At 37.4% G+C, this 16,560-nt stretch overlaps 1 protein-coding gene across 2 annotated transcripts in view; it reads left to right on the top strand.

Annotated features, from left to right (window-relative positions):
- Positions 1–16,560, top strand: part of ABCA8 (ATP binding cassette subfamily A member 8) — a 79,602-nt gene that overhangs the window by 26,135 nt on the left and 36,907 nt on the right. For both annotated transcript variants that reach the window (XM_010353117.2, XM_010353118.2), the window contains 7 exons: positions 840–1,008; positions 3,434–3,492; positions 4,248–4,358; positions 5,591–5,766; positions 6,818–6,937; positions 7,181–7,319; positions 7,917–8,007. In XM_010353117.2, the coding sequence (XP_010351419.2) occupies positions 840–1,008; positions 3,434–3,492; positions 4,248–4,358; positions 5,591–5,766; positions 6,818–6,937; positions 7,181–7,319; positions 7,917–8,007 (865 nt within the window). The remainder of the gene's footprint in view (positions 1–839; positions 1,009–3,433; positions 3,493–4,247; positions 4,359–5,590; positions 5,767–6,817; positions 6,938–7,180; positions 7,320–7,916; positions 8,008–16,560) is intronic.

Genomic DNA, 16,560 nt, shown 5'->3' with positions numbered 1-16,560 from the left:
AGATATTTATTGCATAAATGAAGGACTGAACATGTGAGAAATACACAGAAGTTTGAAAACCCATAACCTTACAGTGGAGGTCAGTTGGAGAATACCAGTGAAGCATGATTCTTCCATTTCATAATGTTTCCTAATATGAAGAAAAACAGAAGTGATGATAGAATACTAATACAGCTGGATTCGTTTCCAGCAAGATGTTTATGAGTAACATGTCTTTAAAGCAGATCATAAATTTGCTTCAGAGGAAAATTATGGTTTGGGGATGAAATAAAGCAGAAATACAAAATAGCTTTAAAAGTATTCACTTTAAGTTTCAATTAATTATTTTATCGTGTTCTTTTTCTTTCTTACAAATGTGTCATTTACTTTTCTTAAATCCTCTTCTATCTTCTCTTGGGTTTTTTGTTTTGTTTTGTTTTGTTTTGTTTTGTTTTGTTTTGGTTTGTTTTAAGGTATCCAATAGTCGTTCTCAATTTCTTCTTTCTTTGCCTATGTAATGACACCTGGTCTTCCAGACAGAATTCAGCATGCCTGCATATCTTACATTAACAATTCAATCTGTCTTTCTTGAGGTTAAGAAATTCTAAAACATTTATTTAAATTCCTTTGGAAATATTTAAAAATCACATTTTCATTGCTTCCTATAGGATCTATTATAATAGAGACATCTGGTAATTTTTTTGTTCCTTATGAAGCTACATGTGTCAAAACGTGCATTACCTGGTGTTGACCATATGTTCAGGTTTAGCAACAAAGGGGCTGCATTGCCATGTAACATTACTGTGACTCTCTCTCCCCAACATGCTGATTGAACCAATATTTGTCTTCTGGCCATGTAGATGAATATGGACATCGGCGTCCACCTTTGTTTTTCCTGAAGTCCTCATTTTGGTCTCAAACACAAAAGGCTGATCACGTGGCCCTTGAAGATGAAATGGATGCCGATCCCTCATCTCATGACTCTTTTGAACCAGTGCCTCCAGAATTCCATGGGAAAGAAGCCATCAGGTAATAAGGCTGCAGGTGGAGAACAGGGCAAAAAGGCAGAAAGCTAAGAGTTAGCACCTGAGGCAAGCAGTTTTCCCTTTTGTGCACTGTAGACAGTTCCCACCTGTCCTCACCTACGCTGCTTCTGTCACTTTCCACCTCAAGTTCAAAGGAAGACCCCTTTACCAACCCCTTACAGCCTAACATTCACACTAAATAAAAGCTTAAATTTTACCAGCTAAGATAATTCAGCAAAACCCTTGCTTGGATTCAGTCTTTTATTTGTTTCTCTCCATCCTCAGCCTCCCTCATTGCTTTACTAGGTCTCAGTTATTCATTCTTTGTCCCCACCTCATCTGTCTCCTTTTTCTCTCCTTTTATTTTTCTTTTTTTTTCTGAGATGGAGTTTCACTCTTGTTGCCCAGGCTGGAGTGCAATGGTGCGATCTCAGCTCACCGCAACCTCTGCCTCCCGGGTTCAAGCGATTCTCCTGCCTCAGCCTCCCAAGTAGCTAGGATTATAGGCATGCACCACCATGCCCAGCTAGTTTTGTATTTTTAGTAGAGATGGGGTTTCTCCATGTTGGTCAGGCTGGTCTCGAACACCTGACCTCAGGTGATCTGCCTGCCTCGGCCTCCCAAAGTGTTGGGATTACAGGCATGAGCCACTGTGCCTGGCCTTTTCTCTCCACTTTTTAAACTTCTCATTTTTCTTCTATTTTTTGTCCTTTAAAAGAAGATGAAAGAAAGAGTAAGAAAGAAGGACAAAGAAAAGGCCTAGAGGTAGATACAAAGGGAATTCAGGAAGAGGCGCCCTTCAGAATTAAGCTTATCTCATTCTGTGTGACAACAAAATGTCCATTTTGTTTGGTGCTGGTGACTTTTATTTCCAGATATGAGAAAATAGGAAGAAAATCCTTAAGATCCCTGACTATCCAAGTCATACTCATCGCAATGACCAGCCCGTGTCAGCCCCCTGTGAAATGTCTCAGATTATCCCAGGTTGCTGAACTTCTAAAGAGCCTATTTCATTTTGTTATTTTAGCCTGTTCCATATTTATCTTCCATATTTTTATTTGTCCCATAACTAAGCTAGGTTTACTCTAGCAGAGCAGCTCAGAGTAAAACAGGGGCTTTATTCGATGTGTTTATGTGTTTCTTTTTGTTCCTCTTTGATCTCTTTAACACCTTGCCCAATTATAGGTGCTATGGAATGATGGTAAAATGGAATTAAAAATAAGCATATCTAATTAAACAGCTTTGGCCAGGAGTGGTGGCTCATATCTGTAATCCCAACACTTTGGGAGGCTGAGGCGGGTGGATCACTTGAGCTCAGGAGTTTGAGACCAGCTTGGGCAGCATGGCAAAACCCGGTCTTCACTAAAAACACAAAAATTAGCCAAGCATGATGGTGCACACCAGTAATCCCAGCTACTTGGGACGCTAAGGCCCCAGAATCGCTGGAACCCAGGAGGCGGAGGTTGCAGTGAGCCGATACTGTGCCACTGCACTCCAGCCTAGATGACAGAGCAAGGCTCTCCCTCAGAAAAATAAAAAAAACTCTAGTTAAACAGCTTTATATGAATAGAGACAATATTTTATGAATAGTAGATGATAAAATAAGAAACATAAATTTGATTTGGCTTATGGATTATACACTTACCTGGTAAAATAAAACCATGCAGATTTAAGGGCCTCGGATTCCAGACCTACAATAGTACCCAGCATAAGTTCATTTCATTCCTTTATTTCATGCCTTTCTATAGCCATCATCACCATGTAACCAATGTCATCTTATATGCACTGTACATGCAAGATGAAATATTTCATTTACAACACAGTCCTAAAGCCCTGCAAATTTTCAGGTTGTGAAACCTGAAACTTCATGACCTGGAATAAGTACGTTGGTTAAGGTAACACAGCCCTAGGTGGTCGTAATGGGATAAGCTTAGGTGGGCAGTACTGTGAACCTCATGCTCTTGCTATTATGATACATTGATTTTCTTTCTTACTGTAGCTCTTAATGAACTCTTGGAGACCTTGAATCAGGATAGCCAAAGATCTTTCCAACCTGTGCCAGTGGTTCGCAGGAGCCTTTGGGTACCTGATGTCCATGTCATCTCTTGGTCTAGCTTCCTTAGCTTTGTAACTTAGAGGTGATCCTGTTCTCCAATACTAATATTAGCTTATACCCCAATCTATGGAACATTTGCTTATAGGTCCCAAGCACAGTTAAATTCTTATAACTCCTCACGTGATGCCAATGTGCAGACAGGGTTGGCAAGCAGTATTCTAGCTGATTCTGTCACACAACTATGACTGTGTAAGAGTGAAGACCTAGATCTTCATGTGCCCTGAAGATAAGATTCATCCAATCCTGTCTACCAAACTGGAAATTACAAACTGTAGAAAATTGTCACTTTGAAATATCTTTTCTTCTTTTTCAGAATCAGAAATGTTACAAAAGAATATAAAGGAAAGCCTGATAAAATAGAAGCCTTGAAAGGTAAAAAAAAAAAAAAAAAAAAAAAAAAGAGAGAGAGAGAAAATATTTATTATATTAATATTGATTTCCTGATTTTAATTCAGTTTTGCTTTCAGTGAGTAATCAGTGGTGGTATTTCAGGCTTGAAAAGAGTTATTTGAACTACATAATATATTTTTTTTCTAACATATGGCTTCTACTTTATAAAAGTTAGAAAAAAAGGAATATGTTTTAGATACAAATGTATTTAGAATCAATACTGGGTAATATTGAGGTAGTCTAAGGATATTCTGGGTTTTTTTTTTCTACAAACTCAACTTTGTCTTCTGTAATCCAAAAGCTATTGGTAGATACCGTATGTTTTTCTTTGGTGTGAAAATGTCACTTACCTCAAAGGAATTTTAGCCATGTAATCATTTACCATTAATTTATTCTTCCATTTAATAAATACTAACATTGACCTACCATATGTAGGAAATGTCAATGAACCTATTACATAGACATGTTTCATTCATTTAAACTAAGTCATCTCAAAATTTCAAAAGAAGCTATTTTGAGAAATAAGTTTATAGAGGGAACTTTTAATGTTTTATTTTGAATTTAACAACTCACTATATTTATATATAGAAAAAACAACCATTCAAGGAAATAAATAATGATTCATTGGCTCCATAATAGAATTTTATCTGTGGTTTTAATTGTTTTTCTTCCTTTTTCTCCACCTCTTTTTTCATCCCTTTATCTTATCTTTCTTTCCTTTCCTTTTTTCTTCCTAGATCTGGTATTTGACATTTATGAAGGCCAAATCACTGCAATACTTGGTCACAGTGGAGCTGGAAAGTCAACACTGCTAAACATTCTTAGTGGGTTGTCTATTCCCATCAAAGGTACAAACTAGTTTGTTTTCAAAGTCAACTGACAAATAAATCAGCTGTTAATATAAAGTTTTTTCAAGTGTTAATCACAAACACACATATCTAGGGAAAAACTGAATTTCATTTAATAGTAATATTCTACAGAAGTATGTAATATTTAATTGCTATACTGCATATGGAGTCTGAGTACTTCATAGTAATTAGTTTCGTGGTCATTAGTTACTATTTGGCATTCCAGCTTGTATCTTTCAGCTCTTTTTTCTTTTCTCTTTTTTTTAGCAATAAGGTTTTTTTTTTAATTTTTTTTATTTTTTATTTTAGGTTTGGGGGTGCATGTGAAGCTTTGTTACATAGATAAACACATGTCATGGGGGTTTGTTGAACATATTATTACATGACCCAGGTATTAAGCCCAGTACCCAATAGTTATCTTTTCTGCTCCTCTCCCTCCTTCAACCCTCCCTCATCAAGTAGACCCCAGTGTCTGTTATTTGCTTTTTTGTGTTTATAAGTTCTTATCATTTAGCTCCCTCTTATAAGTGAGAACATATGGTATTTCATTTTCTGTTCCTGCATTAGTTTGCTAAAGATGATGGCCTCCAGCTCCACCCAAGTTCCCACAAAAGATATGATCTTGTTCTTTTTTATAGCTGCATAATATTCCATGGTGTATACGCACCCCCATTTTCTTCATCTAGGCTGTCTTTGATAGACATTTAAGTTGATTTCATGTCTTACTGCTCCCCATGATTCTGTGGGTTGACTGGGCAGTTTTTCTATTCTGGACCAAAGTGACTGGGGCTGGATGATTTACCATGGCCTCACTCACATATCTGGGGCTTCTGTTAGGATGGTTGTTTGTCTCTTCCCACATGGAAATATATCTTTCAGAAGGCCCACTAGGATTCTTCACCCAATGATCTGCATGATCCCAGCAGCAAGCAAAGACAAATCACTAGGTAGAAGCTCTTCATCAGACTCTGCTTGTATCACATTTGCTAGGATCCTACGGGGTATATAGGCAAAGCTAAATGTGAGGGGTAGACAAAGAGACTATACCTTGATGAGAAAAGCTGCAGGTGGGAACAGTTTTTCAGTATACTATGCAACTAAAGTAGAAGTTTCTAATGCCTGAATTGTATAAACTGTGAAGATAAAGTCATACATACAACACTTAATTATCAGTGATTTTATTAAGAAATATCTTAAGCCTTATCTTGATATTAACTTTTCCTTTGTTACAGGTTCAGTCACCATCTATAACAATAAGCTTTCAGAAGTGGCTGACCTAGAAAATCTCAGCAAGCTGACTGGAGTTTGCCCACAATCCAATGTGCAATTTGACTTCCTCACTGTCAGAGAAAACCTCAGACTCTTTGCTAAAATAAAAGGGATTCTGCCACAAGAAGTGGATAAAGAGGTACATAAATAGCTGGGCGCGGTGGCTCATGCCTGTAATGCCAGCACTTTAGGAGGCCAAGGCTGACGGATCACGAGATCAGGAGATCAAGACCATCCTGGTTAACACAGTGAAACCCCGTCTCTACTGAAAATACAAAAAAATTAGCCGGGCGTGGTGGTGGGCACCTGTAGTCCCAGCTACTCAGGAGGCTGAGGCAGGAGAATGGTGTGCACCCGGGAGGCAGAGCTTGCAGTGGGCTGAGATCGAGCCACCACACTCCTGCCTGGGTGACAGAGTGAGACTCCATCTCAAAAAAAAAAAAAAAGAGGTACATAAATGTGTTAGAGTTAATGTGTTGGTCAAAATAAGATTATTAAAACCTGTTTGCACTGAGTTTTAATTTTAAATTATTTGTGTGCAAATCGTTGTACAATTGTTGGACAAGAAAATCCAATTTAAACAATAGCTAACATTGCATATAATTTACAATGTGCCAAGCATATCCTTAACTTTTAATCTAATAAATCATTCATTCTTCATAGCAACCCTATAAGATAGGTGCTATTATTATCCCTATCTTATACATGCGGTTCAAGAGAGCAAGTAACTTGACCAACTTACTAGTTAATGTGCCTGACATTCAAACCCGGGAAGTTTGGCTCCAGTGTTTGTGCTTTTTTTTTGAGATAGAGTTTTGTTCTTGTCGCCCAGGCTGGAGTGCAATGACCCTATATCGGCTCACTGTAACCTGTGCCTCCCAGGTACAAGCGATTCTCCTGCCTCAGCCTCCTGAATAGCTGGGATTACAGGCACGCACCACCATACTTGGCTAATTTTTGTATTTTTAGTAGAGATGAGGTTTCACCATGTTGGCCAGGCTGGTATCGAACTCCTCACCTCGTGATCTGCCCACCTTGGCCTCCCAAAGTGCTGGGACTACAGGCGTGAGCCACTGTGCCTGGCCTAGTGTTTGTGCTTTTAACCATTTACACTTTACAGCCTTGTATTTATAAATTTTTAAAAGAGGAATACATTTTGGTGTATGACATAAATACTGTCTTTTGGTTAGATACAGAGAGTTTTGCTGGAATTGGAAATGAAAAATATTCAGGATGTTCTTGCTCAAAACTTAAGTGGTGGACAGAAAAGAAAGCTAACCTTTGGGATTGCCATTTTAGGAGATCCTCAGGTGAGTCACACTGAATTTGCAGGTGAATTCAAATTTTTAAAAAATGGGAACTTTTGGTAATAGTTCAAATATTTTATTTGCAAAGAACATGTGCTATAAAATATTCATAATAGAACATTAAATACAGTATATAAATCCTAACCATAATATTCTGTTAAATATAATCAATATGGTTTTTGCATTGTTTTCTGGAAGAACTTCACCTTTGTGGAAAACCGCTTTATATACTTTCCTCGTTTATAGATTTTCCTGTTGGATGAACCAACTGCTGGATTGGATCCCTTTTCAAGACATCAAGTATGGAACCTTCTGAAAGAACGCAAAACAGACCGCGTGATCCTCTTCAGTACCCAGTTCATGGATGAGGCCGACATCCTGGCAGGTAATCACTGGTTTCTGTTAAGTACCCTGAGGAGGACTTGAAGAGATCTCAAAAATATGGATTGTTCTCTGAACAGTTATATTTTGTAATTCGGCAATCTAGCTGTATCTGGTAAATTGAACGGCTGGTGGTAATTTGACCTGGACACAAAGCCTCTTGCAACCATTTCAGTGTATCTTGTAGAATTTTGTACAATTTGGTCACATAGAAGCATGATCTGCCAGGAAACTCGCTTATTGAAAACTAAGTGAAGTTTAGATTCTAAGAGATCAATCCTTTTACTCAGAATTGAGGGAAATCCACTTGAAATATTCAAATGATTTTTAATGTTTCATCTGTTAAAATATATAATGGGATAATTTTCTATATTAGAACATATATCCACAAAATTTAACCTCCCTGATGGGATGGATTGCAAAATACGGTATGTAAACGAGATTAAAATGTATCTATTTCATTGAATTGTTATCAAGCCCTGTGTTTAAAAGCTTAGAAGCTCCTGAATTAAAGTTTGATTATATAGATGGTTACCTGTCTTTTCTTGGAAATGAATGGACCACGTTTTAACAAACTTTCTTCTTTGCTCTTCTTTTTCAGACAGGAAAGTATTTCTCTCCCAAGGGAAGCTAAAGTGTGCAGGCTCTTCTTTGTTTCTAAAGAAGAAATGGGGAATTGGATATCACTTAAGGTAAGGCCACTTAAGAAGGCTGGGAGTAAATGAGAACTGGTCTAGTGTAAGGCATGACGCTTGAAGCAAAACATTACAACACATAAGAAAAACTTTTATTATTATACACAGGTGTTCGTATAAACATATATACGTATGTGTGTCTACCTAGTTAGTATGTATATGTAAGAGATATTGATCTGGAGAGTTTAGATATTGAGAATATAATAACAAAAGTTTAGATAAATATGATTTAAAAATATATATCTGCAACACAGTTTTTATTAACGGAGGTATATATTAAGGGAAACTTTTCAACTGACACACTTATATTTTACACCTTCATTATCTCTCACCCAGGGTGTTAATATATTCTTATGTCGGCTACTTGCTTCCACTCCTAGATCTTCCTCTTTCTTGTTCTTCTCCTCCTGTCCATCCTCTTCATTTTATTATCTTTATTTTGAATAGCAGCATATTCTAGCTGTAATTTATTGAGTGACTCAGATATGATACTTAACATTGTTTTACTTAAATCTTCTATTTTTAACTTTTAATTTTATGGGTACATAGTAGGTGTATATATTTATGGGGTACATGAGCTATTTTGATACAGGCATACAGTCCATAATAATAAAATCCAGATAAATGGGGTATTCATCACCTCAAGCATTAATCATTTCTTTGTGTTATAAACATTCCAGTTATACCCTTTTAGTTATTTTAATATATGTTGACTGTATTCAACAATATATTGCACATATTAATATAGTCTCTATAGTCATATTAATATATTATACATGTAATATAATCTGTGAAGAATGTCACAGTAATATAATTATATTCACATGTAATATCATCTGTGAAGAATGTGCTATCAAATACTAGATCTCATTCTACTAACAGTATTATCGTACCCATTAACTCCACTACCCTTCCCAGCCTCTGGTAACCATCCTTCTACTCTATCTCCATGAAATCAGTTGTTTTAATTTTTAGCTCTCGCAAACGAATGAGAACATATAAAGTTTGTCTTTCTGTGCCTAGCTTATTTCACTTAATATAATGATCTCCATTCCATCCATGTTGTTGCAAATGACAGAATCTCATTCTTTTTATGGCTGAATAGTACTCCATTATGTGTATGTAACACATTTTCTTTACCCAACTGTCTGTTGACGGACACTTAGGTTGCTTCCAAATCTTGGCTCTTGTGAATGGTGCATCAATAAACATGAGAGTGCAGATATTTCTTTGACATACTGATTTCCTTTCTTTGGGGTATATACCTAGCAGTGGGATTGCTGGATTGTGTGGTAACTCTATTTTTAGATTTTTGAGGAACTTCCAAACGTTGTCTCCAGTGACTGTACTAATTTACATTCCCACCAACAGAGTACAATGATTCTCTTTTTTCCACGTCCTTGCCAGCATTTGTTATTGCCTGTCTTCTGGATAAAAGTCATTCTAACTGGGATAAGATGATATCTCACTGTAGTTTTGATTTGCATTTCTCTGATGATCAGTGGTGTTGAGGGCTTTTTCATATGCCTGTTTGTCATTTGTATGTCTTCTTTTGAGAACTATCTATTCAGATATTTTGTCCATTTTGAATTGGATTATTAGATTTTTTCCTATTGTTTGAGCTCTTTATATAGTCTGATTATTAATCACTTGTTAGATGGATAGTTTGAGAATATTTTCTCCTACTCTATGAGTTGTCTCTTTACTTGACTGTTTGTTTGCTTTGTCGTGCAGAAGCTTTTTAACTTGATGTAATTTCATTTGTCCATTTTAGCTTTGGTCACCTCTGCTTGTGGGGCAGAGAAATCTTTATCCAGATCAATGCCCTGGGAAGTTTCCCCAATGTTTTCTTGTAGGAGTTTCCTAGGTTGAGGACTTATAAGTAAGTCTTTAATCCATTTGGATTTGATATCTGTAAACAGTGAGAGATAGGAGTCTAGTTTCATTCTTCTGCATATGGATATCCAGTTTTCTTAGCACCATTTATTGAAGAGACTTTCCCCAATGTATGTTCCTGCTCCTTTGTTGAAAATGAGTTTACTGTAGATGTATGGATTTATTTCTGCGTACAGAACTGCACACAGAACTCTATTCTGTTCCGTTAGTCTATGTGTCTGTTTTTATGCCAGTACCATGCTGTTTTGGTTATTATAACTCTGTAGTATAATTTGAAGTCAGATGATGTGATTCCTTCAGTTTTGTTATTTTTGTTAAAAATGGGTTTGTCTATTCTGGGTGTTTTGTGTTCCATATAAATAGGAGTTTGCTTTTTATTCTCTGAAGAATGTCATTGGTATTTTGATAGAGATTGTGTTGAATAAGTAGATTGCTTTGGGTAGTATGAACATTTTAACAATATTGATTCTTCCAACCCATGAGCATAGAATATCTTTCCTTTTTTGTGTCCTCTTCAATTTCTTCCATCAATGTTTTATGGTTTTCACTATAGAGATCTTTTACTTCTTTGGTTAAGTTTATCACTAGGTATCTTATTTTATTTGTAGCTATTGTCAGTGGTATTACTTTCTTGATTTCTTTTTCAGCTAGCTCGCTGTTAGCATATAGAAATGCTATTGATTTTTGTATATTGATTTAGTAACCTGCAACTTTACTGACTTTGTTTATCAGTTCTAATAGATTTTTGGTGTAATTTTTAGGATTTTTTCAAATATAAGATCATATCATCTGCCCACAAGGATGATTTGATTTGTTCCTTTCCATTTTGGATGCCTTTTTTTCTGCCTGTTATCTGATTGCCACAGCTAGGACTTCCAGTACTATGTTGAATAACAATGGTGAAAGTGGGCATCATTGTTGTGTTCCAGATCTTAGAGAAAAGGCTTTCCCCCATTGAGTGTGATACTATCTGTAGGTTTGCCATATATGGCTTTTATTTTGTTGAGACATGTTCCTTCTACACCCAGATTTTTGAGGGTTTTATCATTCAAAAGAGATGTTGAATTTTATTAATTGTTTTTTCAGCATCAGTTGAAGTGATCATATCTTTTTTGCCCTTTATTCTGTTGATATGATGTATCACATTGATTTCCATACATTGAACCATCCTTGAATCTCTGGGATAAATCCAACCATGACCAAGATTAATGATCTTTTTAATGTGTTATTGAATTCGGTTTGCTAGTATGTTGATAAGGATTTTCGCATCAATATTCCGTTGACACTGGCCTGTAGTTTTCTTTTTTTTGATGTGTCTTTGGTGATCAGGGCAATACTGGCCTCATAGAATGAGTTTCAAAGTATCCCTTCCTCCTCTATTTTTCAGAGTAATTTTGAGTAGGATTGGTATTCTTTAAGTGTTTGGTAGAATTCAGCAGTGAAGCTATTAGGTCCCTCGCTTGTCTCTGCTGGAAGACTTTTTATTATGGCTTTAATCTTGCTAGTTGTTATTGGTAGGTTCAGGTTTTGGATTTCTTCATGGTTCAATCTTGGTAGATTGCACGGGTCTAGGAATTTGTCCATTTCTTCTAGGTTTTCTAATTTGTTGACATATAGTTGCTCATAGTAGCCACTAATGATCATTCAAATTTCTGCGGTATCAGTTGTTATTTCTCCTATTTATCTCTGATTTTATTTTTGTCTTTGCTTTTTTTTTTTTTTTTTTTTTTTAGTCTGGCTAAAAGTCCATTTTGTTTAACTTTTCAAACTTTTCAACTTTTTGTATTGTTTATTTTATTTCAATGTTATTTATTTATGCTCTGATGTTTATTATTTCTTTTATTCTATGACTTTTGGGTTTGGTTTGCTCTTGCTTCTCTAGTTCTTTAAGAAGTGTCGTTAGGTTGTTCATTTGAAGTTTTTCTGTCTTTTTGATGTAAGCACTTGTTGCTATAAATCGTCCATTTAGTAATGCTTCCACTGTATTCCATTGGTTTTGGCATGTTGTGTTTCCATTTTCTTTTGTTTCAATAAATTTTTCAATTTCCTTCTTAATTTCTTCCTTGATCCACTGGTCGTTCTAACACATATTATTTAATTTCCATGTGTTTGTATAGTTTCCAAAGTTCCTCTTGTATTGCTTTCTAGTTTTCTTCTATTGTGGTCAGAGAAGCTATTTGGTATAATTTCAATTTGAAAAAAAAAATTAAGTCTTGTTTTGTGGCTAACATATCGTCTATCCTTGAGAATGATCCATGTGCTAAGGAGAAGACTGTGTATTCCACAGCCATTGAATAAAATGTTCTATAATTATTTATTAGGTCCCTTTGGTCTATAGTGCACATTAAGTCCAATGCTTTTGATTTTCAGTCTGGATCATCTGTCCAGTGCTGAAAGTAATGCGTTGAAGTCTCCAGCTATTATTGTATTGGGTCTCCCTCTCTCTCTCTGTCTTTAGCCTTAATAACATTTGCATTACATATCCGGGTGCTCCAGTGTTGGGTGCATATGTATTTACAATTGTTATATCTTCTTGCTGAATTGACCCTTTTATCATTATGTAGTGACATTCTTTTTCTCTTTTTGTGGTTTTTGTCTTGAACTCCACTTTGTCTGACATAAAGATATCTATTTCTGCTCTTTTTTGTTTTCTATTTGCATGGAATGCTCTCTGTTATTATCCCTTGAATAAACTTTCTATCCTTATCTCTTTCTCTATCTCCTCCTTAAGGCCAATGACTCTTATACTTGCCCTCTGGAGGCTATTTGTTAGATCTTGTAGGCATGCTTCATTCTTTTTTAATTCTTTTGTCTTTTGTCTCTTCTGAGTAGTTTCAAATAGCCTGTCTTCAAACTCATTGATTCTTCTGCTTGATCAATTCTGCTATTGAGACACTTTGATACATTCTTCAGTATGTCAATTGATATTTTAGCTCCAGAATTTCTGCTTGTTTTTTAAACATTATTTCAATCTCTTTGTTAAATTTATCTGATAGGATTCTGAGTCCCTTCTCTGTGTTATCTTAAATTTATTTGAACTTCCTCAAAACAACTATTTTGAATTATCTGTCTGAAAAGTCATGTATCTTTGTCACTCTGGTATTGGTCCCTGGTACCTTATTTAGTCATTTGGTGAGGTCATGTTTTTTTGGATAGTCTTGATGCTTGTGGATGTTCATCAATGTCTGGGCATTGAGGAGTTAGGTATTTATTGTAGTCTTCACAGTCTGGGCTTGTTTGTACCCATCCTTCTTGGGCAGGCTTTCCAAGTATTCAAAGGGAATAGAATGTTATGGTCCAAATCTTTGGTCACTGCAGCTGTATACGCACTACGGGGCACCCTCAAACCCAGTAACGTTGTGATTCTTGCAGACTCTTAGAGGTACCACTTTGGTGTTCTTGGAGAATTTTTTGGATTACCAGGCAGAGACTCTTGTTCTCTTCCCTTAACTTTCTCCAAATGGAGTGTGTGTGTGTGTGTGTGTGTGTGTGTGTGTGTGTGTGTGTGTATTGAGTTGTCTGGAGCTGGCAGAGGGGTGACACAAGCACCCCTGTGACCACCACCACTAGGATTATGCTGGGTCAGATCTAAAGCCAATACAGCACTGGGTCTTTCCCAAGGCCCGCAGCGACCACTGCCTGGCAACTGCCAATGTTCACTCGAAGCCCAAGGGCTCTTCAGGCAGCAGGTAGCAAATACAGCCAGGCTTGTGTCCTTCCCTTTATGGTGGCAAGCTTCCCCGTGGCCCAGGGTGGGTCGAGAAATGCCATCTGGGAGCAAGTACCTGGAGTCAGAAATGTTAGGAATCTACATGGCACTGTATTCTGCCACAGCTGAGCTGACACCCAAACCAGAAGACAAAGTCTTCCCACTCTTCCCTCTCCTCAAAGAGATGGAGTCTCTCCCCATAGTCACCACTGCCTCAGGCCTGCAGCAAGTACTGCCTGGCTACTACTGATGTTCACTCAAAACCCAAGGGCCTTCAGGCAGCTTATAGTACATGCTGCCAGGCCTGGGTAGCTCTCTTCAGGGCAATGGGCTCCCCTCCGGCCTAGGGCAAGTCCAGAAATGCCATCCAGGAGCCAAGGCCTAGAATCCAGGACCCCAGGAGTCCACCTGGGTGCTCTCTACTCTACTGTGGTATCTAAGCTGCAAGACAAAGTCCCCTTTACTCTTTCCTCTCTTTTCCTCAGACAGAAAGTGTCTCCCCAAGGCCATCACAGCTGGGAATGTGCTAGGTCAAGCCTGAAGCCAGGAGAGCCCTGGGCCTCACCCAAGGCCTGTGGCAAATACTGCCTGGCTACTGCTGGTGTTTATTCAAGGCCCGAAAGTTCTTTAGTCAGGAGGTGGTGAATTCTGCCAGAACTGGCTCTTTTTCTTCAAGGCAGCAGGTTCCCTACTGGCCTAGGGTATGTCTAAAAATGTCATCTGGGAGCAAGGGCCTGGAACAGGGTCCTCAGAACTCTGCCTGGTGTCCTGTTCTGCTGTGGCTGAGCTTGTATGGAAGTTGCAAAACAAAATCCTATTTTCTCCTCTCCTCAACAGAAGGAGGGAGTCTCCCCTGGGACAGTGAGCTGCACTGTCTGGTGTTGGGGGAAGAGTGAAGCAAGCACTCCCTTGGCTGCTCCAGCTGGTGTCTCTCTAGGTCTTTTGCACCCCAAGTCCATTGACTTTGAGCCCAGAACAGCATCAGGACTTGTCCAGGAATTGCAATCCCTGTGGTCCTAAGTTTATTTCGATCCCCAGAGCACTTTAGTCCATTGTAGTGGGATGAATGATTCCCCTCTGGCTAAGGCTGGTCTAAATGCTCCCTCTGTGGGCACTGGCTGAATTCTGCCTTACGTTGCTTTTCACTGGGACAGGCAACACTGAGTTCCAATGCAAAGTCTCACAATCACTGTCCACTCCCTCCCACAAGCATACAACATTCTCTCTCTGTGCCACACAGCTGCTGCCAGGGATGGGAAGTTGTGTCAGCAATTCAAGCCTGTCTTTGTTATCCTCTCCAGTGCTTCTTTCCTTATATGATGTTAAAATCACTATGATTGCTCACCTGATTTTTTGTTCTTATGAAAGTGCTTCCTTGTGTAGACAGTTGTTCAATTTGGTGTTCCTGCAGAGGGGGGGATTTCTGGAGAGTTCTATCTGGCCATCTTGCTCTACTTCCCCTCCTAAATCTTCTATTGTTTAAAATAGAAGTGTTGTTACTTTTACTTTATGGATGAAATTACAAACTCCCTATGTTAAGAAGTGCTGGAACCAGAAATTGAACCTGAATATTTTTAATTTCTAAATCTAGTAGTCAAATCCATATTCTAAACTACTTTTTTATTACATGATCGGTCATTGTTGTAAATTTATACCATGTATACTTAAGAAAGAAAACAAACATATGATGACAAGACAAAGAAAATAGAATGACAGTTTCCTTAACTCATCTGCACTTGTTTAAGTCCTGGAAAGTTATTTGAAAAATGTCTCATGTAGAGTTTATTAATCTTTCACTTCTGTGTAATGTCCCAATTTTTTTTTTAATTTCTTACAGCACTTTGCTTGAATCTCTTCTTGGAAATTAACTAAACGATCTGAAATTCAGTGTTTTCACCTACAAAGTTAGAGTAGCAATTGCTACTTACAAGTAAAGGTTATAGAAAAATAAATAAGAGACTGCCTGGCACATTGCATGGAAACATAACATGTTCTCAAAATAAAAAGTGCTAGTCAAGATCCCTGCCCAATTTGCGAGTCCCCTTCATGGACTCCTATTTGTGCAATTGCCTTATTTTCTTCTAATCAAAGGGTCAACAAACTATAGCTCATGAGCCGCATCCAGCCTACTTCCTCTTCCTGTAAATACAGTTTGGTTGGAACCCAGTCATGCCCATTCTTTTACATACTGCTCTGGCTGCCTCCACATTACAACAGCAGAGTGGAAGAGTTTCAACAGAGTCCTAATAGTCTATAAAGCCTAGAAAATGTACTATCTAGTACACATTTTACAGAAAAAGTTTTATAACCTCCCCTTTCAAGCTGTAAGCTCCTCAAGGAATGACTTTCTGCATGATTCATTCATTCCCCCCTAGCACTCAGCACAAGTTCTACAAGTGGCCAAGGAATATTTCTTAAATTGTTTTCATTTCAGGCATCAGCATCACGGAAAACAACTACGACATTTTTTGCTTCATTCCTTTAGTGGATTTCACTACTGCTAAAAAATAGCATATATTCTTTTACGTTCATACATGCCTTATGTGTCAGTGGAATAATTTTTGACATGCATTTGGTCAAATAAAATTGCTATCATTTTTAAGGGCTAAGTATAAACATTGCTATTATTCAGTTGCTAGAATAACCCTAGATGCTAGGAATCATTATTCCAGTTTTCTAATAAAGTAACTGTTTAGGTAAGTTAAATAACACATTCCAAATGCCAAAATTATATTTCAAAGCCAAGTCACTACTGATATTTTGCCCACTGTATACTTTATAACCTTAATTAATAGATTATTGTGTTTGTCTGTTTCTCTATAATGGAGAAATAGCTGTGGTGTTTTTCAATGAATAAACTGATTTTCTCAATGATTCTTTGTCCTTATTCAAAGTTCTGGGCTTAGCATTACAAGAAAAGCAAACCCATATTCATTCATTATTAG

Source organism: Rhinopithecus roxellana, chromosome 19 (genome assembly GCF_007565055.1).
Source record: "Rhinopithecus roxellana isolate Shanxi Qingling chromosome 19, ASM756505v1, whole genome shotgun sequence".
Lineage (NCBI taxonomy): Eukaryota > Metazoa > Chordata > Mammalia > Primates > Cercopithecidae > Rhinopithecus > Rhinopithecus roxellana.
The sequence above is the reverse complement of the archived record's forward strand: the minus strand, read 5'-3'. Positions and strand labels throughout refer to the sequence as shown.